Source organism: Sciurus vulgaris, assembly GCF_902686455.1.
Source record: "Sciurus vulgaris genome assembly, chromosome: 15".
Lineage (NCBI taxonomy): Eukaryota > Metazoa > Chordata > Mammalia > Rodentia > Sciuridae > Sciurus > Sciurus vulgaris.
This window is the reverse complement of record NC_136476.1, coordinates 59,208,351-59,233,101: the sequence shown is the minus strand read 5'-3', so window position 1 is coordinate 59,233,101 and position 24,751 is coordinate 59,208,351. Positions and strand designations below refer to the sequence as shown.

Here is a 24,751-nt window from a genome sequence, read left to right as displayed (position 1 = left end):
AAAAATTACTATTCCTCATTTTCTATCAGATTCTTCATCTGTACAGTGAGAACCATAAAATATCTTACTGGGTGTTGTGGGGGGAGTAAATGAAATAATGTGCATACAATGTCCAGTTCGGTGTTCAGTATAGTCAATACTCTCTTCTCTCCTTTTCCTCCCCCTCGATGATTTGTTACCTAGCTACTCTGGTGGGAAGTGATCTGACTCTGGATATTTTGAAAGGCACCACGGTTTGAAATGGGTGACCTAGATAGTAGTGGCATCAGATTGATCACGGTATCACAATGAGACAATTGCTGTCCTCCGTGGTGTACAAAAACTTTTCTGTAAATATCGCTAGTCAATTCCTAAGACTATTTTAGGGTTAAGGGTTGTTTCTTCTACATTAGATTTTCTTAGACTGCCCACTCTACTACTTGCCTCATGCTCATTTCATTCAGAGACATTATTGCATATTTGGTTTTGATGTGGGCCTCTGCTCATGACTAGAGGGAATTTAACCCTTTCTTACAAAAGAGGGGAAAACACGGGAGGATTAATGATTACCCAAAGGGTTGAGAGCATACTGTGTATCTGGATCACAGTTCTGCATGTTCCAAATGGTGCCATGGCTTGTTTAAATACCAGACAAGTTTATGGCTTGGGAGTTTTACTGTGGCTCCCAGGAAGATCCTATACATATATAAATATATATAATAAATATATATATGTTGGGGGCTGTGCCATGTTGACTGCGCCAGCCTGATCACATCGGCGTGAGGAGGTTGATTGACATAAGCACACTTAGGTGATTTGTCGTCCACGCACACAATGTATGCGCATGTGTTCTCAAGCACTCCTAATTGTGCCTGCTCGGACATCTAACGTCTGGCCTAATCTTTGCATAAGAGGCGTGGCCCTGCTCTCCGCCTCCTGGAGGTGATATAAGCATAGGCGGAGTGAGACAGCGTGACACACTTGGCAACAGCCAGAAAAAAGGAAGCAGAAACAGCAGCTAGTAGGCACACGCAGCAGCAGCAGCTAGCAGGAATGGGGCAAGAAGAAAGAAAGGAACACGGCGGTAGCTAGTAGAAAGAAGCGGTGGAAGGCAGATCACAAAGTGGAGAACTGAGACACATCACTAAAGCACCTTAGGTAGACGTACCCTTAGTTCACAGGATGCAGGACGCACCAGTAAGAAGCAACAGACCTTAAGTAAGGTGTAGCAAGTCTCTCTTCCTCTAAGCAAAGCCTGTCCTTCTCTCAAAGACTCTCTTAAGCAAAGTCTCTTTCTCTCTGATAAGCAAAGTCTCTCTCTCTCTCCTCTCAAAGCAAGTAAACCTCATTTCCTCTATCCTCTATAAACAAGCAAGAAAGCAGTGCACTAAAGAGAAAGATAGAAGTAGCTCAGTTTCCAGTCCACCACCCATAAGACCCGTGCAAATTGTTGCTGCAAGCAGTGACAAATATCCACGGATTTTGTACCACAAAGAGCCAGCGACATATATATATTTATATATAGAATATATAATATAGAATATATATAGAATATATATTATATATAGAATATATAATAAATATATATATGTATATATATTTATATATAAATGATATTTGCCAGATATCATTAGAACACTGTAATATTTATCATTTATCAAGTGTTTATTTTGTAGGAACTCTGAAACACCTTTATTTCTACCTGTGCTCATACACATGTTCCTGTAGGTACGATCATTATCCATGGTACCCTAGAAATTTTTTAATAAAAGTCCTAGAAGGGGGGATATAGAACATGTTTTCATTATTCCTTCTCATAAACACTAATAAAAGTATTTCTTTCCAACTTTGGAAAGGCATTGTTTTCAAGACCCTGGTGGATTAGATTTTATACCCTTTGTTAAATTTCCCACATTAAAAAAAAAAAACCCTACTGGATGGAAAATCTTAACCAGGAAATTCGATTATTTCTAAATTCATTTTATTGGTGTTCTCTCTTCTCCCTGTTGCCTGACCATTCTCAAGGGTATATGTCAATATTCAATCAATATTAAAATATACATTCAGGGGAAATCTCAGATAAATGTATGGGGATAAAAATCAACATTGAAACCATTCCTAAGACAATGAAGGCCACTTTATTTCAAGGGTCAAAGGATCAACTTGGTACTAGGAGAAGGCTTGATTTCTGTCCTTTCTGGAAAATCCCCAAAGCAGTCGTTGCTTTTAAAGTTGACAGCTCTGTAGTTTAGACTGTTTTACCAAAAGTGTTCAAGTTTAGTAAGTTTTACCTATGCACGAGGGCTGGGCCAGCAGCCTCCTGTACTCACCTATGAATCTGATGATCCTTCGGACTAAGGGGTTCAGGTAACAGCATTCTCCAGTCAGAATTGTTTTCTCCTGGGCCATCAGTGATTCCCTTGTTGACTTTATGAAATACATGGATATCTCACCAATAAAAATCTGGGGAAGGAATGTTTAAGAAAGGTCAAGCTGGCGAGTTGTTTGATTAAAGAGATCACTGGCTTTTTAAAAAAAAATATGTATTTTTTAAGGGCTCACAAATCCTTTAAAAGATACCATGTTGGAGAGGTGGGCAGTTAAGATAGTTGTTTACATTTAATTCTTCAAAAGGATTAGAAAAAGTAATCCTTGGTAATTTTGGAGAGTTTGGGACATAATATTAAAGTCTCAGGTCATATAGAACATTAAAATAACAAATTGTAATAGAACTTTTGATAAGGATTATGCTGGAATTGAATTTTTAACTCAGGGTGTGCATTGCAATGATGAGAAATGATTCACATAGCCAATGTGCTTAAGCAGGCATTATATACACATATCACAATAAATTATTACTTCATTATTTTATAAAACTATCACTGTTTACATTATAAATCCTTGTTTGATCATCATGTTTACCTGATATATTTCTCCTATTCTGACATGGTTGTCCCTCCTTGAGATGGCATTTCTCTCTTACCTTGAAATAATATACATTACCATTTAAATCATAATACCCTTACATGGTTTAAAAGCTCCTTGATGGCAAAGTCCACATCCTACATTTTTAAAACCATCCTCATAGTACTCAGAACAGTATGTTCTTATTTGAAACAAGGAATTGGCCTGGGGCAAGTTTTAACAAATGCTGACGCTACTATAACTAAAGACTGAGACACATCAAAGAAGAATAAAACTTAATAATCACCACCAGCTGTTGAATACTGGATGAATTTTTAGCACAGTAACATGCTCACGAGATACCTAGTGTAGGTATAATTACCTTTGTTTTACTGGTGAGGAACTAAAGTTTAGTGAGGTTAAGTAATTTACCCTCTAAAACATACAGATGGCACAGTGGAGCCCTGGGATTGGTATCAAGGTCAACCGCAATTCAAACCTCACACTTCTCACTATATTACCCACCATTTTAATTTCCCTAATCCCAATTTCAACATTTCTCCAGAAAAATATGATTTTATAGATGTTTTTCTTTCTCTCAATAGACCTGTAATCTTAGAGAAAGTTTATCAGTGTTGCAAGAATTCCCATGCTTTATTTTCTCTTGCCAATATGGACTGTTTAGATGTATGAAGAGGATAACATCATGAAAGGCACATGGGTAACAGAAATTTTAAAACTGGAATCTATGAGTGGTTTCCCATCCCTTTATGGGTAAGGAATCTAAGGTTCTCAGGGACTTGACCACACACCTCAGACAGTGTCTGAAGCAGCTTTAGAATGTGGTCAAAGTTCTATTTCCACTACACTATCTCGTACCTTAACATCGTGAATCTTTCTACGGGTAAAGGATACTGCAGTTAACCTGCTTTGCTGTTGGTGTCCTCAATATTAAGTCCAAATTCAAATATTTGTATTGAGTCACTACCATGTACAAATGTAGTGGTTAAGAGGAAGAACTGAGGGGCTGGCTTTTTTGGCTTCAAAGCTGTGTTTGTGACTTACTAGTTCTAATAACCTTGGATATACTACATACGCTTTCTGTAACTTAGGTGTCTCATCTGTATAATCCAGATAACAATATTTTTAGGTTTAATCAAATACATATATACATATATCTACATATGTACACATATATGCATACATTGTATAGGTATGTATGCATATAGGTGAGTGTATTTATGTATATGAATTATTTAGAACAGTGCCTGGAACATAATGTGTACTACAGGAGGAGCTGGTCATTATTGTTAAATCACCACAATAACCACTGTTTATTGATACATGTCATTATCATTATTTCTATTAAGTACTGTGCTACTAAGTACTATTAAGTACTGGTGAGGCAGATTCCAAGATGAATAAAAGACTTCTATCCTCCATAACCTAGTAGGAACATATACACACAAAAGATTTTGTGTAAAATCAGACAGATTGTGTCTTACATAATTACAAATGTAGAAAGAAGCCAAGTCTCCTGGGTAGAAGGGATTTCTCTGCTTTGGGAGAGCCAGGTTTCCTCTAGTCAGTTTTCATTCCTAATGCCATATGTACTTCCTGGCTAGAAGATGCTCTTGCCTCTTATACATTTATAATATGCTGTTTTTATTTACATGAGGGATTTTCACCTCCTCTGCCAAGAGCACTTATCTAGAACTATTGTGGTTCTTATCCCACATAGAAGAATGTCAATTTGTTCCTAAAAATTCTGAACTTCTTCAGTCTCCCATTGAGAGCCATTAATATTTATATTTTTCCCCTATTCCCTACCCAGAACCTAGAAAATGGTTAGTTCTGTAATTTTTTTCTGAATTCTATTTTTAAGGGAAGAAAATAAGACTGAACATTTTAGGTGGCCTAGAGAATTCTTGTTGTCATACAGGAAGCAGGTCCTAATATCCCTGTGGCTCAGTAAGACCTGTGCAGGTCTCCTTGACTCACAACCTGCCTCCTTGGAGATAGCCTAAATCTGGATGGTGGGACCTTAAAATGAACAGTGATAGTCCACATCATCATTAGAGAGAAAATGGGGAAGGGAGAGAAGACAAAGAACAACTTAAAAATAGAAAAGTCATTAAACTTATAGGTTTAGATGATTGTGATAGTAAAAAGTTCACTTAATTATTTGGCAGAATACTGTTTAAAAATTTTTTGTAGTTACACTAGTCTAACAATAAATTTGTTAGGATATCTTAACCAGAAAAAAAATATATATATATAGTTTTTAACTGAATAAAATGGTCCCTTTAGATCTGAAGACTCTGCCTTAGAGTTCTGTCATACTGTAAAAAGTGAAAAGACTTCCTGGGCTTGGAGGATGCTGGTGCACAGTGACCCCAGCAGAGAGGGATCAGATGTATAGAAAAACATGGCACCATGGGGACCAGATCAAAGAAGTACACCAGGGAGGGTCAGTGAGGTCAAAGATATAGGATAAGCACAGGTGGTCTGCAGGTGAGATAGTGGCTCATTCTGGCACAGAGGGAACCAAGCAAGTCAGAACTGGGGTGGGAAGAAGAAGTACACAGAATTCATAGGCAATGACCCAGCAGATGTCAGGCAGATGTCTAGAGATGGTTTTGCAGAGTTAGAAAAATCTTGTGCCTAATACCTTTGGAATTCACAATGACATGATACTCCATCATGTAAAAACATTTGGATACCTTCATGTACTCATTTCTAAGACCTCTCTTTCATTATAAGATGCTAAGAGACTTTGTTTGTCCCTGTACATATGCATTACTGTTCTGAGTAAACAGTTACAGATAAATGCATGCATTTGCTCAGGCAAATGAAAAAATAGTATTTCCTTCAGGAAGCTTTCCTTGGTCTTACAGAGCAGATGAGCTATTCTTATTGTACACTAATATTTTAATTTGTTTCTCTTTTCTAGGCCTTGTCACAAATAATCACATATTGTTTTTCTTAGTTATGGAGAGTCCTGCCTGTCTTATTTATTGTCAGTTGTATCCCAGGGCCTAACCTAAGATGAAGTACATAGGAGTTGCTTAATGTTAAATAATTAAGCATATTATATTAACAAAAGTCCTTTAAAATACAGGCTTAACAAATCATACTATAAAGAAGAAAAAAGTATTTCTATCATTTATCTTTCTAGACCCAGTGAAAACATCACTGCCTTTGGTGATGCCTTTGCTGGGCCCCCTCAGGAAAAGGGAGACCCGTCTTGCTGCTGCCACCACGTTTTAGCCTGCCATCTACTCATTTAGTTGCAATTATTGTTTTATGCCACTCTCATCTGACTGTGAGATTCTTGAGGGAAGAACTTTTGTTGTTGCTTGTACAATGTCTCAAACATAGCCTGGTTTATAATAGGTTCAATTAGTACTGTTGAATGAATAAAAGCTTGAATCTTTAAACAATCTACTTATGGAGATAACTTTTAAGTTTTAATTTCCCTGAAAACGAATAATTGATAAAATTCTCGATATAGATCAGAAATCACAGAATTTTTGTTATATTGCTTAAGAATAAATAAATACCAGGGACTAAATACAAGTGTACTATTTCTTTAATACTGAAGTGGGGACAGTCTTGTGAACTGATCCCTCGATGTGTGAGCAGATCTATCTGGTACTATCTCGAGGCAGAGAGCGTCAGAATTGAGTTAAATTATACAAGCAGTATCTGCTAGAGAATTGTTTGGTGGTAGTGGTGGGTGGGGGGAATGTCCCAACACATCTTGTGTCAAAAGTAGTGTGTTGAGTGATTATGTAAGAAAATAGAAAAATATTTTTTTCCTTTGGAAATATCATTAAATTACATATGATTAAGAAGCAAACTAGTGTAAAGGGATAGAGAATACAAATACGTGAGAATAAATAATAAGAAATGAACATTGTTGGCCTTTGCCATTTCAGAGGACAAACATTCTTCCTTCAAGGAAAGGTGGTGTGTAAATTCTAGAAGTTCTCCATTCAGTGAAGCTTTGCACTGTTCGCACAAGGTGGCAAGAAAGCAAATAGCAAGTAGAACGACTACACATAACTTATCTGCATGAAAACACAATAGAGCTAAATTCACTCCAGAGAATACCAGGCTAAACAAAGGATATCAAGCAAAAGGGAATAAATCCACAAGTAGAAAGCTCTAAGACTGCCATGCCACAGGTGATAAGTCATACAAAGATTGTATGGTCAGCCAATATTCAAACCACAAATCAGGTATGAAGCATAAGACAAAAAAAAAAAAAAAATCAGAGCAAGGGTGTATTCTAATTTAGATGTCGAGTTAATGACAATTTCTGGAATATATTAAGTGCTAATGAATGTTTGCATGAGAAATGAAGGAAGAGAAGGGAGGAAGAAGGGGGTTGATCATTTTATCACTAACGCATGTTGAGATTTCCTGGATTTTAGTAAAAACTGTGATGGACATAAAGGCTGATGAATCAGTTCAGGTCCTATACACTAATGAATGAGCTTTAGAGATATTCTGTTTTCCTAACCAAACACAGGGTAGTGATTTCTGCATTCACTGGCCCTCTAATATCATAGGCCCTGATTCTGTTTAGAGAACGAAAGACTGTGAAGGCAAAGGTCTTCTTTCTGTCCAGCCTTCAGCCACATTTGATGCCATTTTGCACACGGAAGCAGATTTGTGACTGGTTTTGGCAATGGCTGGGATCTTCCATCTGTACCTCTGCACGCCACCATGTCTCCCATCTATCAGTCTGCTCAGAGAGCAGCTGTGGCATGTGGGACTCTTGGTGTGTTTGGACATGGCTGCCTTGACTATTTGGGCCTTCTGATTGTGGGCTAACAAACATCATATCAATCATGGCAAACAGAGTATCCTCCAGTGAGGATGGTCAAGGCCAAACTATATCTGGCAATGAATGAACAGTAAATAAATTCCATTGGTCCTTTTTCATCCCCTGAGCATGCCAGCTACAGTCTTAAGTGACATATGGCCTTTAGATAATAATATACTTCAAGTAATGGGGCAATTGTACTTTGATTAATAATCCTTCATACATGAAAACCCAAATGGCAAATAAACAAAACAACCCTGAAACATATTTTGGTTGTTTTAGACTACCTTTCCTCATAAAATCTTTAAAAATTATTTTAAAATTGACATAAAATTATATGCATTTTTCATGTACAACACAGTGTTTCATATATTAAAGAGTAACTAAATCTAGGTAATTAACATTCCCACGACCCCACATAGTTATCATTTTGGTGGTGAGGGTACTTAACAACCATTGTCTCAGCATTCTTTAGGAATACAATATATTGATATTAACTAGAGTAACCATATTGTGCAATAGACTTTTTGAATGTACTCTTGCTATTTTAACTGAAATTTTGTATTCTTCGAGCAATATCTCAATCCCCACTTCCTAGTCACCCCAGCCCCTTGCAATTGATACTCTACTCTCCACTTCTGAGATCAACTCCTTTAGAGTCTACACATGAATGACACGTGGTATTTGTCTTTCTATGCCTGGTTTATGTCACTCAACATGATATCCTCCAGGTTCATCCTTGTTGTTACAGGGTTTCATATATATTTTTTTACATACTTAAATACTATTCCAGTGTGTTTATATAACACACTTTCTTCATTCATCTGTTGATGTGCACTTAGGGTGATTCCACATATTGGCTATTGTGAATAATGCTGCAATAAATATGGGAGTATGAATAGCTCTTTACCATACCAGTCTCATTTCCTTTGGTTATATTCCTCAAAGTGGGATTTCTGGATCATATGATAGTTCTACGTTTAATTTTTTGAGGAACTTCCAGACTGTTTTTCCATGATGACTGTACTAATTTAAATCCTCACTAAAAGTGTGCAAGGGTTCCCTATTGTTCACATTCTTGCCAAAATTTTTTATATTTTGGTAATAACCATCGTATCAGGTGATATCTCATTGCTGTTTTAATTCACATTCATATTTAATTCATATTTCCCTGATGATTAATGATATTGAGCATATTTTCATGTGACTTTGGCCATCTGTATGTCTTCTTTTGAGAAACATCTATTCAGGTCATTTTTCCATTTTTAATCAAGTTATTGTCTTATTGAGTTCCTTATGTATTTTAGATATTAATCCCTTATCAGATATATTGTTTGCAAGAGTTTTCTCCAGTGCTGTGTGTTGTCCTTTCACTCTGTTGATTGTTTCCTTTGCTGTGCAGAATCTCTAGTTTGGCGTAATTTCATTTGTCTACTTTTGCTTATGTTGCCTGTACATCTGTGGTCACTGCTGAGAAATCATTGCCCAAACCTTGTCATGAAGCTATCCCACTGTTTCTACAAGTAATTTTAGTTTCAGGTCTTACCTTTTGAGTCTTCAATCAGTCTTCAATTCATTTCGAATTCATTTTTGTATATGTCATGAGATAAGAGTCTAATTTCATTCTTCTGTATGTATTTGGATATTCAGTTTTCCAACACCAATTTATTGAGAAGACTATAATTTCCCCATTGTGTGTTCCCCTTTAGATTATGTAGAAGGAAATGGTATGAATCTACATCGTGTACAACCATAGAAATGAAATGATGTACCCCATTTGTGTACAATGAATCAAAATGCAGTCTGTAAAAAATTAAAAGATAAATTAAAAAAAAGATAAAAAAATGGGTTGTCTATAAACCTGTAGATTTATATTTGGGCTCTGTATTCTGTTCCAATGGTTTATGTGTTTGTTTTTATGCAAGTACCATGCAACTTTGGTTACTAGAGCTTTATAGAATATTTTGAAGTCAAGTAGTTTGATGCCTATTGCTCTGTTCTTTCTGCTCAAGATTTCTTTCATCAGTGGGGGACTGGGGTTGTAGTTCAGTGGTAGAGTACTTGCCTAGCATGTGTGAGGCACTGGGTTCAATTCTTAGCACTGCATATAAATAAATAAATAAAAGTCCATCAACAACTAAAAAAATTTATTAAAAAAGATTGTTTTCATCATTTCAGGTCTTCTTTAGTTTCATATGAATTTTAGAATTGTTTTTCTATTTCTCTGAAAAATGTCACTGGTATGTGGATAGGCATTGTACTGAACCTGTACAGACTGCTTTGAGTAGTAAAAACATTTTTATAATATTCTCCAAGACCATGAACATGGGATATCTTTCTATTTAGCATCATTTTCATTTCTTTCACTAATGTCTTAATTTCCTTGGTTAATTTTGTTGCCAAGTAGTTGAATTTTTTTTGGTTATTGTAAATAGAATTATTTTCTTGATTTCTTTTTCAGAAGGTTTGCAATTAGTGTATAGAAATGCTGATTTCTTTCTAATTTATTTATTTTGATTCATTATAAACAAAAGGGGTAATACTTATTTCTCTAGTTGTACATGAAGTAGAGTCATACCATTTATGTAATCATACATGTATATAGGGTAATGATGTTTGTCTCAATCTGTTATTCCCTTCCCTCCACCCCTCCCACCCCTCTTTCCTCTATACAATCCATCCTTCTTCCATTCTTGCCTCCCTCCCACCCCCAGTATGTATCATCATCCACTTATCAGTGAGATCATTTTACCTTTGGATTTTTGGGATTGGCTTATCTCACTTAGCATGATATTCTCCAACTTCATCCATTTGCCTGCAAATGCCATAATTTTATTATTCTTTTTGGCTGAGTAATATTCCATTGTGTATATATACCACAGTTTCTTTATCCGTTCATCAATTGAAGGGCACGTAGGTTGGTTCCACAATCTAGATATTGTGAATTGAGCAGCTATGAATATTGATGTGGCTGCATCACTGTAGTATGCTGATTTTAAGTCCTTTGGGTATAGACCAAGGAGTGGGATAGCTGGGTCAAATGGTGGGTCCATTCCAAGTTTTCTAAAGAATCTCCACACTGCTTTCCAGAGTGGCTGCACTAATTTGCAACCCCACCAGCAATGTATGAGTGTACCTTTTTCCCCACATCCTCGCCAACACCTATTGTTGCTTGTATTCTTGATAATCACCATTCTAATTGGGGTGAGATGGAATCTTAGTGTACTTTTGATTTGCTTTTCTCTTATTACTAGAGATGTTGAACATTTTTTCACATACCTGTTGATTGCTTGTAGATCTTTTGTGAAGTGTCTGCTCATTTCCTTAGCCCATTTGTTGATTGGGTTATTTGTATTCTTGGTGTAAAGTTTTTTGAGTTGTTTATAGATTCTGGAGATTAGTGCTCTACTTGAAGTATGTGTGGCAAAGATTTTCTCCCACTCTATAGGCTCTCTCTTCACACTGCCAATAGTTTCCTTTGCTGATAAAAAGCTTTTTAATTTGAATCTATCCCAATTATTGATTCCTGCTTTTATTTCTTGTGCTTTGGGAGTCATGTTAAGGAAGTCTGATCTTAAGCTGACATGATGAAGATTTGGACCTACTTTTTCTTCTATAAGGTGCAGGAACTCTGGTCTGAGTCCAAGGTCCCTGAACCATTTTGAGTTGAGTTTTGTGCAGGGTGAGAGATAGGGGTTTAGTTTCATTCTGCTGCATATGGCTTTCCAGTTGATTTTTATATGTTGATTTTATATTCCCCCAACTTTACTGAATTTATTAGTTCTAACATTTTTTTTAGTGGCATCTTTAGGGTTTTCTATATATAAGATCATGTAGTATGTAAACAGGCACAGATTAACATCTTCTTTTCCAATTTGGATGCATTTTATTTATTTATTTATTTTGTTGCCTAACACTGTAGCTAGGATTTCCAGTACTATATTGAATGGAAGTGATGAGACTGGGTATCTTTATCTTCTTCCAAATATTAATGGCTTTCAAATTTTCTCTGTTGAGTATGAGGTTAGCAGTAAGTTTGTCATATATGACTTTTATTGTATTGTTTTATGAGGATTTTTAAAGAATGTTAAATTTTGTCAAGTGCTTTATCTGTGTTAAGATCATATGATTTTTGTCTTTCATTTTTTAATGTGATACATCATATTTGTTGATTTACACATGTTAAATCATCCTTACATTCCTGGGATGAATTTCATTTTATTTATTTTTGTTATGTTTTTATTAGTGCATTACAATTATATATAATGTGTATATTATATATAATTGTAATGCACTAATAACATTCATTAGTGCATTCATTATGATGAACTCAGTTTTCTGGCATTTTGTTGAAGATTTTTGCATCTATGTTTATCAGGGATATTGGCCTCAAGTTTCCTATGTAATGTCTTTGTCTGGCTTTGGAATCAGGGTGATGCTGGCCTTATAAAATAAATCTGTAAATATTCCATCCTGTTTAATCATTTGGAATAGCTCGAACAATTGGTATTAGTTCTTTGTTAAATATTTGGTATATTTTTAACAATGAAGACATCCAGTCCTAGGCTTTTCTTTAATGAAAGAAATTTTATTACTGATCCAATCTCCTTGTTATTTGTGGGGTCATACTTTGTATTTCTTCATAATTCAAATCTTGGGGGTTATATGTGTCAAGGAATTCATCCATTTCTTCTAAGTTACCGAATTTGTTGTCATAAGTCTCTAATGATTCTTTTATTTATGCTGTCAGTTGTAATGTCTCCTTTTTCATCTTTGCCTTTATTTGAGTCTCCCTTCTTTTTCCTTTGTCTTTTTTTTTTTTAACTAAAGGTTTGTAACTTTTGTTTATCTTTTCAAAACAGTGATAACCAACTCTTATGTTTTGTTGATCTTTTCTAGTTTCCATTTCATTGATTTCTCTCTGATAATTATTTCCTTCTTTTACTGTTTGGTTTAGCTTGCTTTTGGGTTTTTGTCTCCTTAAGGTGCAACATTATGTTGTTTACTTGCTATGTCTTTTTTGTTGATGTAGAAACTTAGAGCTATAAACTTCATTCTTAGAACTACTCTTCGGCATCCCATGAGTTTTGATGTATGGTGTTTTCCCTTATTGATTGCCTAGAAAGATTTTAATTCTATTTTAATTTCTTGCCTGACCATTGGCTATTCTGGAACATGTCCTTAATTGATTTGTATTCATGAATTTTCTGAATTTCCTCATGTTATCAATTTATAGTTTTATACCATTGTGCTAAGAAAACATATTTGATATGATTTCAGTCTTCTTAAATTTGTTAAGAATTCCTTCATGGCTCATCTAGAGATTCTGGGTAGGCTCTCTGGTGTGGTTTTGAAGGCCAGAACCATGGAAGTTGGCATGGCACTGGGGCATACCTAAAGCCTGGTGAAGCTGTGGCCTGCCTGCCGGTGAGGGCTATCTAGATCCAGGAGTCACTGAAGTTGGACTGATGGTGGTAGAGAGCAGAGATCAAGTTGCATTGCAAACCTAAAGTCTGGGGTTGAGAAGAGGCTAGAAGCTCAGTCCATGGATACTGGCATGGAATCTGGGTTCATGAAAGCCTGCCTGGTTTTGGGTTTTACTGCAACAAACCTGGCTTTAGGGTAAAAAGTAAAACCCTATTCTTACATCCCTCTCTTTCCATCAAGTGGATGATCTATGCTTTTAAGCCTGAGATTTGAGAGGGATGATGCAGGTAATGTAAAATTGTCCTTCCTGCCCTCTTCAGTGTATCTTCTACCACTGTGCTGATTAGGTTTTCTTAGCTTTTATGAAGGTACTTTTCTGTGTGGATAATTCAGATGAATGTTTCTGTTGGGGGGATGGTCACTGGAGAGCTCTACTCTGCTCTTGCTCTGCCCCTCCCCTCCATAAGTGTTTTACAGAAGGTATGGCAAGTGACAACAGATATAAATGAAAAACCTAGGGAATGGCTTTTAGATTTCAAAAGATAAAATGCCTATACCAAAAACAAGTCAGTGAAAGATATAATTTCAAGTTTTGAGGGTATTTTGCTGCAGGTCATATGGAATTGCCATTAAAAAGGGAATTCCTAGTATATATGTTTTGACTTCATACAAATGCTAGTTGTGGTTCTGATACTTGGCAATATCAAAGTTGTTGTTGTCTGCTGAATGTGAACCTTTGAATTGAAATTCCAGCTCTCTCATTTTTTTTAATGAGAGTTTGGGTAAATAGTTGAACCTTTTTGAACCTTAGTTTTTCTTTTCTCATGACTTGAACCTGACAGTGACTATATTAGAATGTTATTGAGAAAATTAAAAAACTTATATAAAAGCATCTATAGATAGTCAATGAATATTTGCTTTCTTCATTCCTTGGGCTATTTATGCAAGAATATGTATTGAAATAGAAGAAATCATTCTGCCTAGTCTTTGTATAAGGACACATGGCTAGCGTGGATTTGCCCCTAACTAGATGTTTGATCTTGGACCAGGTGCCTTTTGGGGACTCACCTTCTCATTTTTCACATAAAAAGTTGGAATAGAAGACTTGTAAGGTGATTTTTTTTTTGGTTCCAACATCTTGATCTTTTTGGTAGCAGCTGACAAGAGAGGGCTTATTAAAGGAAGCTAAAACCACATAATTATACTTCAATCTCAATTCAGTTTGTTAAAACTTCCAGGACTATCATGATTTCTTGCAATTTTGTTTCCCTCAGTCGTCATTCTTTTCTATAATCCCATGGGACTCTGTCCTCACCAAGTAACCTTTCCTGAAAGTAAAGCCTACCAGATGGTCATCATGTCTCTTGTTATCTCTGTCCTTTATATTCTTAAAGGACAGCAGAGGCTGGTGATGGATCTTGTCCTGTGTCTGACCCTGTGAGGAAGAGGAGAAAGTTCTTTATACAACTCCCCCACAACTGTGGCTAAGTGATTTCAGAGCTCTGATCTCAGATTTGTATATGCTTCCAGTTTTCTCCCTTGAAGGATTCTATCATCATGAGCATTCCCAAAAAAGTTTTTGTTGTAGACTTTTTTTAAAAGTGACACAGGAAATTTTAGAAATGCAGATTTTGCTGCCAGTTCTGACTGCTAACATCTTCCTGCTTGGCTTTGATCTTTCCTGATATGTGCCATTGATGGCCCGAGGTCTGCAGAGTTCTGGTTCCCTTATTTGATGAGCTTTGGTTGTTCCAAGAGTTCTTGACTTCTGCTTTATCATACATAGATACAGATGATGGATCGCTGCTCTTGATGCTTCCTATACCTTTCAAAGATTTGAATGAGATTATTTGCATGATGCCATTCTGAAAATTATTCAGTAACTGGGATACTAGTGGGGCCTTCCTACTGTTATTAATACAAAGGTCACAGCAATCCACTCAGAAAGCTCTCTTAGTTAAACTTGATATAACTAGAGCACCAAGGTGGTAGTATGCAGTCTAAGGCATAATGTTCTCTTCTAAGATTTTTTTTCTGGGCAGTGAATACAAGAAAAATGGAAATTTAAAATAAGTCAGCTAAAATATTGCTCTTAGTAAAAAGTAAAATGGATTATAATCAAGTAAATTGATCCTCTCATAGTTTTTGGCAAACTATCTTTTCAAGAAACGCTAGAATGTTTTCTTTTCAGATGATAATTGAGAAGCTAAGAAAAACTGGTGCCAGGTAAAAATAAATCAGTAGTAAAATAAAAATGATCAAGTTTATTAACACAACAGTCAAGCCAACATTAGAAGGGTTACTTTTTAGGTTGGAAGCATGTCTCTTTGTGGAGTAGTGTTAGGTATTATTAATCTGCAGTGTTAGGCATCACTAATCTACAGTGTGGGCAGAAAATGGGAGAATAGTTTATTTCTTTAATGTTTTTTAGTCCATAAAAATTAATGAGGATATGTTTAAATCTTTCTTAGGGAAAAAATGTACCTGGTAAAGACTGAGTATGTTAGCACCAAAGAAAATGTCATGAAAAATTTTTTTCTCTTAAAAAGGAAGTCATGTGCTAATGTACAAAAGGGGGAAAGATGTGAATTATAAAATGTTAAAAAGAGTTTCAACAGATGCGACTGTTCAGCCTGCAAGAGGCAAAGGAGGAGGGAGCACAAGGCCCTACAATGTCTCCTTCACTTGGGCAGCTGGGTCCCTCGTCAGCCAGCCAACAGGCTTGCACTACAGAGTCCACTTTGTGATCTGCATTGTGCTCTCACATTTGCTGTAAGAGCTAACAGCTTACAAATTCCCAAATGAAGATTCATGATTTCTTCCAAATTGTGCCTTTCTATCCCATTTTGTGTGTCTCTTCCTTTCCTAGGAAATTCCTGATGAGCCTTGTGTATGTGTGTGTGCATGCTAGCATGTAAACAGGGAGCTATTTCAGTTCTCTTGGGCTGGGAATCAAATGTTCTTCTGATTCCATACTAAATACTCCCCTGTCACTTCATTTAAGGCCAAGTAAAAGGTTTAATAGCTATTTTTAATGCCTTGTGCCACTGGGACTGAGATAATATAAGGGCAAATCAGATTCTCTGCTGAGTAAATCCTCTTATCCAAACAGGCTCTCTTCCTTTGACTCCTGAGTATATGAGTTTATTCAGAAGGCCCAAGGCAGGAGTTATCCCAGTTTTTCAGGTGGTCAGAAAAATAGTGACTTCTGCAGACTTCTTTGAAGTGCAGTCCAATACTTTTGACTAAATAGTTCTGGACATAGTAAGTCCTCCATGCTCTAACCTTTCCTAAAGATCCAGGACAACAGTGGCCTTGGCCCTGTGCGGCTTATCCCATGTGGCCCTGACACAATTTGATGCTGATATTTTCTGACAGCAAAGCACAAAAGGAGAAATAGAAAATGACAGGTCATACAGAAGACCTTTTCCCTTGTGACTTTCTGGCACATCCCTGCAGTTGTGAATGGGGTTATTAATGCCCATCAACAGAGACCCAGAGCAGTGTAGGGTGCTAGATTATGCCTTTGTTGATGTGCTGGATGATGCACAGAAAACCAAGGACAAGTTCAGGATGAGCTCCTTTTCGGAAACTTACCATTAGTTAAGAGCGCAGAAATCATCCAAGAGGAGCCCTTCTTTCATTGTACTCAAGAGACTAGGAAAGGGGTTTTTAGGAGGAATGAAATTATGCAGTTCTGTGAAACACTCAACGAGGCACAGAACTGCAAAACTCAACTCTAGACAGTAAACAATGAGTTGAGATTTGGGAATCTAACATGTGGTACCTTCCAGCAACATGGTCCTTTTTCACTTCTCATGGATTCTGAGAACTGGAAGGATCTTGGAAATAATTTAGCTGAATTCCTTCTTTTATGTAAAGATGAGAACACTGAACCCGCAGGGAGAATGACTTATCCAGGGTTACACACTGACTGACAGCAGAACTGTGGCAGGGTCTTGGCAGACCCAGCCTGAGGAGGATGAAGGGTTCACACTCTGAGGTGGGGGTGTGGGTGGAGTTAGGAGCTAGGGATCCATGATGCAGTGGCCCAACAGAGGCTGCTCTTGGACAAGCTATGTGTCTTCAAGGTAGGGCAGAAATGAACACAGATCCTTGCTGTCAGGAAATTTCCCTGTGCGTCAGAAGAGTTCTGCATTCTGTCCTGCTGCTGTTCACTTATATTTAGTCTGGAGTAAAGATCAAGCACCATCACCAGGGGTGCAAGACTCTCCACCAGTAATCTGTGAGCTGTCATCAGCTCTGGTTCCTGGCCGTGCTCATTTGGGGGGAAAATAAAAGTGGAACCAAATGGGTGGCTGCCTGTCTAGATGTGTACAGAACCAGTTGGAACCTTCAGCAACTCATTTAACTGAGTCTCAATGTTCGCCACTAAAAAATGAAGGGAGATGGACCACACACTGTCTAGTCTTTGGAATGACCCTTTTATATTCTCTGGGCTGCTGTGAGGATCCACTTAGGTGATGGTCGCAGAATATATGCAAATTATAAGATGCTATTACAATCACCCCAAATTTATTCATTTATGGGGTATTTCTCAGGACACTTTTTAGGGACTTGTCAGCATGATTTGTTATATCTGTCACCCAGAGAAAAAAAGGAATAGAAAGGTTAAATCAGGGTTTCCATTTGAGAGCTGAAGAGGAATTGCAGGCTCTTAGAGAACCTAGCGTGAGCTCTGTGCACTGTCCTCTGACCATATGCCCTTGGCTTCCTGCTGGAACATTTGACCCACATTTTAATTTGTGTCATTTAGGGAAAGCAAATCAATAGTAGGGGCAGGGTCAAAAGTTGTAACCTGGAGAATTTCTATCATTTTTTTGTCTCGAGAAAAGAGAAAATTCTTTACAAAGTTCCCTTTTGCTATTTTGTATTTTTGCTTATTAGAATTGCCATTTTCAAACCTTATTAAAACTTTTGTCATTTTCTTAGTTATTGCCAGAAAAACTAGAGTATAATATTTGTTCTTAAAACATACCTTTTGATTTTAAAAATACTATGCACACATGGGTTTGGAAATACAATATATAAAAGAAAAAAATTAACACATTAATATTCAGAGATAACAGCTAAAAATGTTTAGTTTATTTTTTCCTAGTCTTTTTTAAATATAGGCTTGGATTTACATTTCTAACACCCACAAGATATCTTTGCAGGGTCTCTTGAATATTTAGACCCACAAACAGCCACAGGCTACATTAGATGATGCTCTCCTCGAGAGGAACTGCAGCTTTCAGCAGAGCAGTACAGCTCAGATATGTGGAAATTTACACACATTGGAGGATGCAGGAGTCACCTGGCTTAAAAGCGCCTGTCCAATGGAGACAACATATGGTGTAACCATGCATAGCTGTAGTTTCCAGGGTCCTACAGTGCACACAATGGTCACTGAAGTTGGGAATCAAAGCCTAGCACTCCCTCAGGTGATAACAGCTCTCTGAGAACAGATGTAATTCACTGGGGTCAATCTGGGGTCATTTTCTCAGCCAGGAACTTAAGAAATAGATTATCTGATAGAAAGGAAGGATTTTACCCATAACACTATAATTCAATTTTTTTGTGTTTTAAAAAAAGGATGAAATGATGAGCATGTTCCATCACAATTTAAAGTGTTTGAACTACCCATAATGTATTTAACCAGTCCACCAGTATTGTGTGCTAAGCTAATTTCAAACATTTCACTATTAAAATTATTGCTGAGATGAAAATCCCTGTATACAAATCTTGGTATAAAACTGTGATCATTTACTTAATGTAAATCTAGGGAATGAAAATAATGACAGGTTCTGAAATTTATAAGGCTGTTAAGACATCTTTTATAAGCTGCTCTTCAAAAAGAAAATAGACTAGAATTATATGGAACTATCTGCATCTTGACAAAATGATCTATGTTCCTTTAAGACATTTGCTAATTTTATACTAAGGAAGTGCTGTATCTTTTAAAATTATGCTTTTTTTTGATTGCTGATAAGTTTAGAAGTGTTTATATGAAGTCTATTGTTAGTTGTCTATTCTTGTTCTTTCTTGTTTTTACCTTGGAAAGCCTACCTTCCACTTATTAAGGATATTTACATTTGAATCTCATCCACCACAAACTTTTGCGGTCTTTATTTACCTTTCGATACAAATTTTTATTTTTAGGTAGACAAATCTTCCTATTCTTTTTTATATGCTTGTATCAACACTCCTGAGACTGTTGTTATGAGGGTGTTTTTTTGTGGGAATTATGCAGACTTTCTAAGTGTTAGAAATCCATATTTTTGTTTTCAAATATGCATTGAAAAGTTTTCCATTTATTTTTAGGATCTGTAACATTTTATATAGTCTTGGATTTTTCATTCCTTAAAAGTGTGGTGGAAGTTGTTCAACAGTTACGTAGGTTCAGTACTATTTTTGAAATAAATTTTAGACAAATGCAGAATGTTATTCTATTGTTCATCTGTTCAGCTTTGCTGCATTATTTTAAGGCATTTTTAGTATATAACATGATGAATTTTATTGAGATGTAAGCATTTATTGGCACAGAATTTTACATACAGTTTAAATAGAAATATAGCATAGACTTTGACAGGATTTTTTTTTTCTTATATAATCTTTCTGTTGTGGGGTGGGTACTGGGGATTGAACTCAGAGGCACTTGACTACTGAGTCACATCCTCAGCCCTATTTTGTATTTTATTGAGAAACAAGGTCTCAGTGAGATGCTTAGTGCTTTGCTTTTGCCGAGGCTGGCTTTGAACTTGTGATCCTCCTGCCTCAACCTCCCAAACTGCTTCTATATTCTTTTCTTTAGCTATTTAAACTTCTGTCTTTCTTATGTTAGACTAACCAGGGGTTTTGCATTTTACTTTTCAAAGAATTAGCTTCTAATTTTATTTAATAATTCTATTGTTTTCTGATTCTAATTTTCTGTTCACAATTCTTATTAATCTGCTTCCCTCTTCTTGTTTTTGTTTTTAATGGAAAATGTCTCTACAATGACAAAAATAATTATAGAAGAATCTAGGCAATGATAAGTGATATTTTCTGGGACTGCAGAAAATGATATGATAGGAAAATGATTTTCTGGGAAAATGATATGCTCCAAAAAAACTGTCTCTGATTCCAGACAGAACCCAGACTGGCTTCCTGGTTTTATCTAGGGTGTGAAGTGTGTTGCCTTGTGTGGTACATGGAAGCATGTCTTCTAAGCTTTCTTTTTTTCCCTAGGCAGTAAGAGAGGAGAGTTTAGTCTCCTTCTGGTCAGGGCCCGTCTCCTGTCAGTGCAGAACAGGGCAGAAGAGGCCCTATAAACATTCTCAGTGACAATTGGTCCAAAATTCCAAAGAAGGAAAAGAATGGTTTCTAGTCAGGCTCTTCGTTCCATACTCTTTATCATTTAGTACATGCCAAGCACTACATGAAGTCATTTCTAAGTTCCACCACAATTCATAAAACAACCAGTCAATTATTCTCATTTTATGTGGGAGGGATCAGTATGGTGACTTCTCCAAAGTCACACAGCCAGGATATAATCCAGTGTTGTTGGACTGTAAAGTTTGTGTTCTTAACTACCCGGATACATCACATTGCAGCTTCTCAATGCTTCCCGGGATCCCTACAGCATGTTCTTATTATTTCAGGGGAAGCATTTGTGAGCCTGGGATCAGTGATCCAAAAGAACTTGTAGTTTTATGACACATTATGTTTATATTATTTCCCCTCAAAATTATATTCCCTTTTTCATCTCAATGCGTGGAAACATTGCCCTGAAAATGACACTTGAACTGAATGTTCAAGTAATAAGGACATTCCTCAGCCTGCCAGTTCATTTACTCCCCCAAAGAGTAGAGGGTATGTAGAGGGGAGGTGGGAAGGAAGGTGGGAGGGTTGGGGTGGCAGCTATTAGGAAAGATGAAGTGGTACTGAGATTATGTCCCAACTAATCTGATCTTGTAGCATATTTAGACACAGAAATGCCAGGCTTACTTAAAAACTCTCACAAAATATCATTTTAAAAATTAAAATCTTAGTGTTAAATGATTTGGTTATATAACACAGGTCTGCCAGCTTTATGCTGTTAACAGTCTCCCTCGAGGTCTGCCAAATTTTGCCTGTGAGAGAGAAAATGAAATAAACGAAGGTAGAGTCATAACTGAATTGAATGTGATGTAAGGTGAACAGATCCAACAGTGAATCAGAGCAAACTTTGGGTCAAGTGATTTCTGTCATCTCTGGCCCCTCTGGAAGTTCAAACTGCACAGCAGGAGATACTGGCCAGGGGGATTCTATTCCACTCTGATCTGAGTCTTTTCATTCATGCCAGCACTTATAGTCAGGATCTCTTCTGAATACACACAACCCATGGCACATTTTTTTCAAGAGCACAGAAGCTGTTCTGAACACGTTAGCTAATCATGCCTGTTGATTTATGACATTCACACACGCTTTTAAAAAATACGAATTTTAAAATCCAGATACTAAAAAGCAAAAGCCACCTACAAAAGACAAGACCTGTTTTCATGAGAGTTTTTACACAAAGCTTCATTCACTCTGTGTTGGCTGGAACAGGATACCACTGATAAGGCTGCTGGTGAGTGCCCAGGAAGAGAGGAGAGGAGAAAGAGCAGGCAGGAAATATTCTTTGGTATCTGGAAATAAAGAAGAAAGTCTATTTCTATACTTACAATTGCAGTTGGGGTGGCAGCCAGCACGCAATAGAGCACCAGAGGGGTGATGAAGCTCTCTTCCTCTGTCCCTGGGTAAGGCTTCATTAAGTCTCCATCCTGACAGAAGAATCCTTGAATATGCACCTGAAAAGTGTCAGTGCATTCGAAGTAGTAGGCAAGCAGCACTGTCCCAGCCATGATGACAAGCTGAAAATACAGCATGGCCACACAGAGACATTAGCAGGGCTTCGGAGCAGCGCGGATCCCTCAGAGCACACTCCCTCCATCACCCAGTGGCTCTCCTGGTATTGGTATTGGCAAGTGTGTGCGTGCCTGGGTCGGCGTGCTCTGGGCTCTGGGAGTGTGTGCTTGCTTGTCTGCCTGGTAACATCTGTTGTAGAAACCTTCCAGCAAATAAAACACAGCTCCCATCTGAAAGGCAGGCCACAGCCAGGCTTGAGCAGACGCCCAGCTTCTGCTGCTGCGCTCTCAGAGTGTGCATGGGAACCAAGGCAATATTTTCACTCAGAACACAGGTAAAGAGTCAGAGAATTTCCACTCAGGACAGAGGTGAAGAGTTAAAGGGCACAGAGTCAGCAAGATGCAGATGTAAGATCTGTTTATCAGAAATGTCTTAACAGGCTAGAGGTAGACTTACCTTACAAAATATTAGAGGCAACAAATCAGGAACAAATGACTGACTGAATGAGTAAGTGAATGAACAAAGAGGAAAGTTAAGGCCTAGAAAGATTAAGAAAAAATTCCAGAATCATCTCCTAAATTATTGGCAGGTGTTGGACACCAAGTTATAATTTAATTGTTTTCAAAAGAGTTTTGCTTTTATTCCAAAATGCTTTCTACCAGTAAACCAAAAATATATCTGATTATATCTTATAGACATATATCCTTCCTAAGATTCAGACACAATTATCCTTTCATTTTGGCTCAAATTGCCTAGAAAGTCACTGAAGTTTAGATATAGATTTTAATAGGTACATGGAATTGAGGGCATAGCTAAATGCAATGTTATTTTTCTCATCTATATTTGGAAAACACCTAAATGTTAAGGTAAGACAGAGACAAAGGTAGATAGAAAGCAGGTTTTCAAGGTTATGAAATCGTAGAACCTTGAATCAAAAGAGATCTTGGATTCTTCCAGTCTAACACCTTCACTTCATAGATGAGAAAACTGAGGTCCAGAATGTGGAACTGACCACTAAGGCTTGTCCAACAAGTAAACTAAACATGTGCTTAGATGAAGCATTCACAACTCAGGAAAACTGAGATGGAGAAAATATATTCTTTAATGTTGATTCGTTTAAAGGCATCAAAATAATCGTTATGGGAAAAAAATCATAACAGGGTAGTACATCTCCCCCGACCCTGGTATCAGGAATTGATACCAGTCAACCACTGACCTACACTCCAAGCCCTTTTTATTTTGAAACGGAGTCTTATTACATTGCTTGCTAAGGCTTTGCCTTGAACATGCCACCCTCCTGCTTCAGCTTCCCAAGGTAGGACTTCTTTATTTGGAAGTATATATTGGACAGTGAGGGGAAACCATCATTTTTTCAGGGTTCAGGAAGTCCAAAGTTTTTTTCCAGTCCTGGAATGACTAAACCAAAGTCACACAGATAATAAGTACTAAAACCAGGACTCAAAATCCAATTTTTTTTTTTTTTAATCTGTCAGAGTGTCAAAAACTACATTCTATACAAAAGGATAAAGAGAGAGAGGGGAGGCAGAGGAGGTCAGTACCATTGCAGAAAGGCACTGTTTGGCATTCATATCCATTTCCCAACTCTTTACTTCAGCCACAGCATTGAGGCGGGGCCGCACACTCCACCCACCCTAGAATCAGCACAGCCTCTGCTCCCGGGACAATACGATTCTACCTCATCATAGCATGAAAAATGCTCCCTGTTCCTCCAATTTCCCCTTCTCTGGGCCTTTCCTTTTTGACTCAGAAGCCCTTTGTGCCTCTCACTGCAGTGTGGCTCAAGTACCAACTCCTGGGCATCTACAGAGAGGTCTTTGTTTTGGCTGCATCTCACTACCACCTTTCCTTTTATTCCAGGTGGACCTCACATCACCCTCTCCATTCACCATCCCTTGTGCATAACTTGTTCCTGGATCTACAAGGATTATATTCTTCTAGTGTCTGGTATTTTCTACCCAGGCAACCTCTACCCCCCAGGGCCTCCCCATCACAATTTCTGACCTTCCAATAATCTGTTTCTCCATGCCTGAAGTTGTTTATTGGCACCACATACAAACATTTATCTATGCTGTTTCAAGTTATTTATCTTCCTTATAGCAACAGGGAAGAGATTTGGATGACATTTCCTCTAAGACTGAGAGGTGCTCTGAACTGACCCTGCTAATGGTACACTTGCCTATAGCTAGCTTACAAAGTCAAAGCCATGATGTTTCTATTTCCTTTGTGCATGGCTCGTCAACTGAATTGACCTGGTGGGAAGGAACCTAGCCAGCTGTGTTGAATGTTTTGCAGGGGAGAAAACACTAAGATCGCAGCAGTTCTGAGGCTTTGCCTCTGCAGCTCCCTGTCTCCAGCACAGGGCTGATCTAGGATTTTTGTGTATTTCATCCATGTGGATGGAAGCATATTTGTCTCTTCCATCATCTCTTAGAATATGTCTGCATAGAGGACAGGCATGACCGATGGGAGAATTTGGGACAAAGAAGAAACCCAAACCAAAAATGGCATCTAGTTTCTTCTATTGAAGAAAAGCATTCAATTTCACTGGGTGCCTTTGTGCTACCACTTCCTTTTACAAAAAAGAAACGTGAAGTAAACTAAAGCAAAACACAACACACAAATCAAAGAACAGAAACTTAAAACAGAACTGCCTTAATGTTATTTTTTATTCTAGTGTATTTAACAGCAAAAAAATCAATGTCGCGTGACTAAATT

The 24,751-nt window shown here is 37.3% G+C and overlaps 1 protein-coding gene across 1 annotated transcript in view; it reads right to left on the bottom strand.

The window, feature by feature from the left end:
- PLPPR1 (phospholipid phosphatase related 1) overlaps positions 1-24,751 on the bottom strand; it is a 305,507-nt gene that overhangs the window by 34,925 nt on the left and 245,831 nt on the right. The window contains exons 3-4 of the mRNA XM_079112261.1: positions 21,832-22,020; positions 2,310-2,442 (exon numbers count right to left, since the gene is read on the bottom strand). Of these exons, the coding sequence (XP_078968387.1) occupies positions 2,310-2,442; positions 21,832-22,020 (322 nt within the window). The remainder of the gene's footprint in view (positions 1-2,309; positions 2,443-21,831; positions 22,021-24,751) is intronic.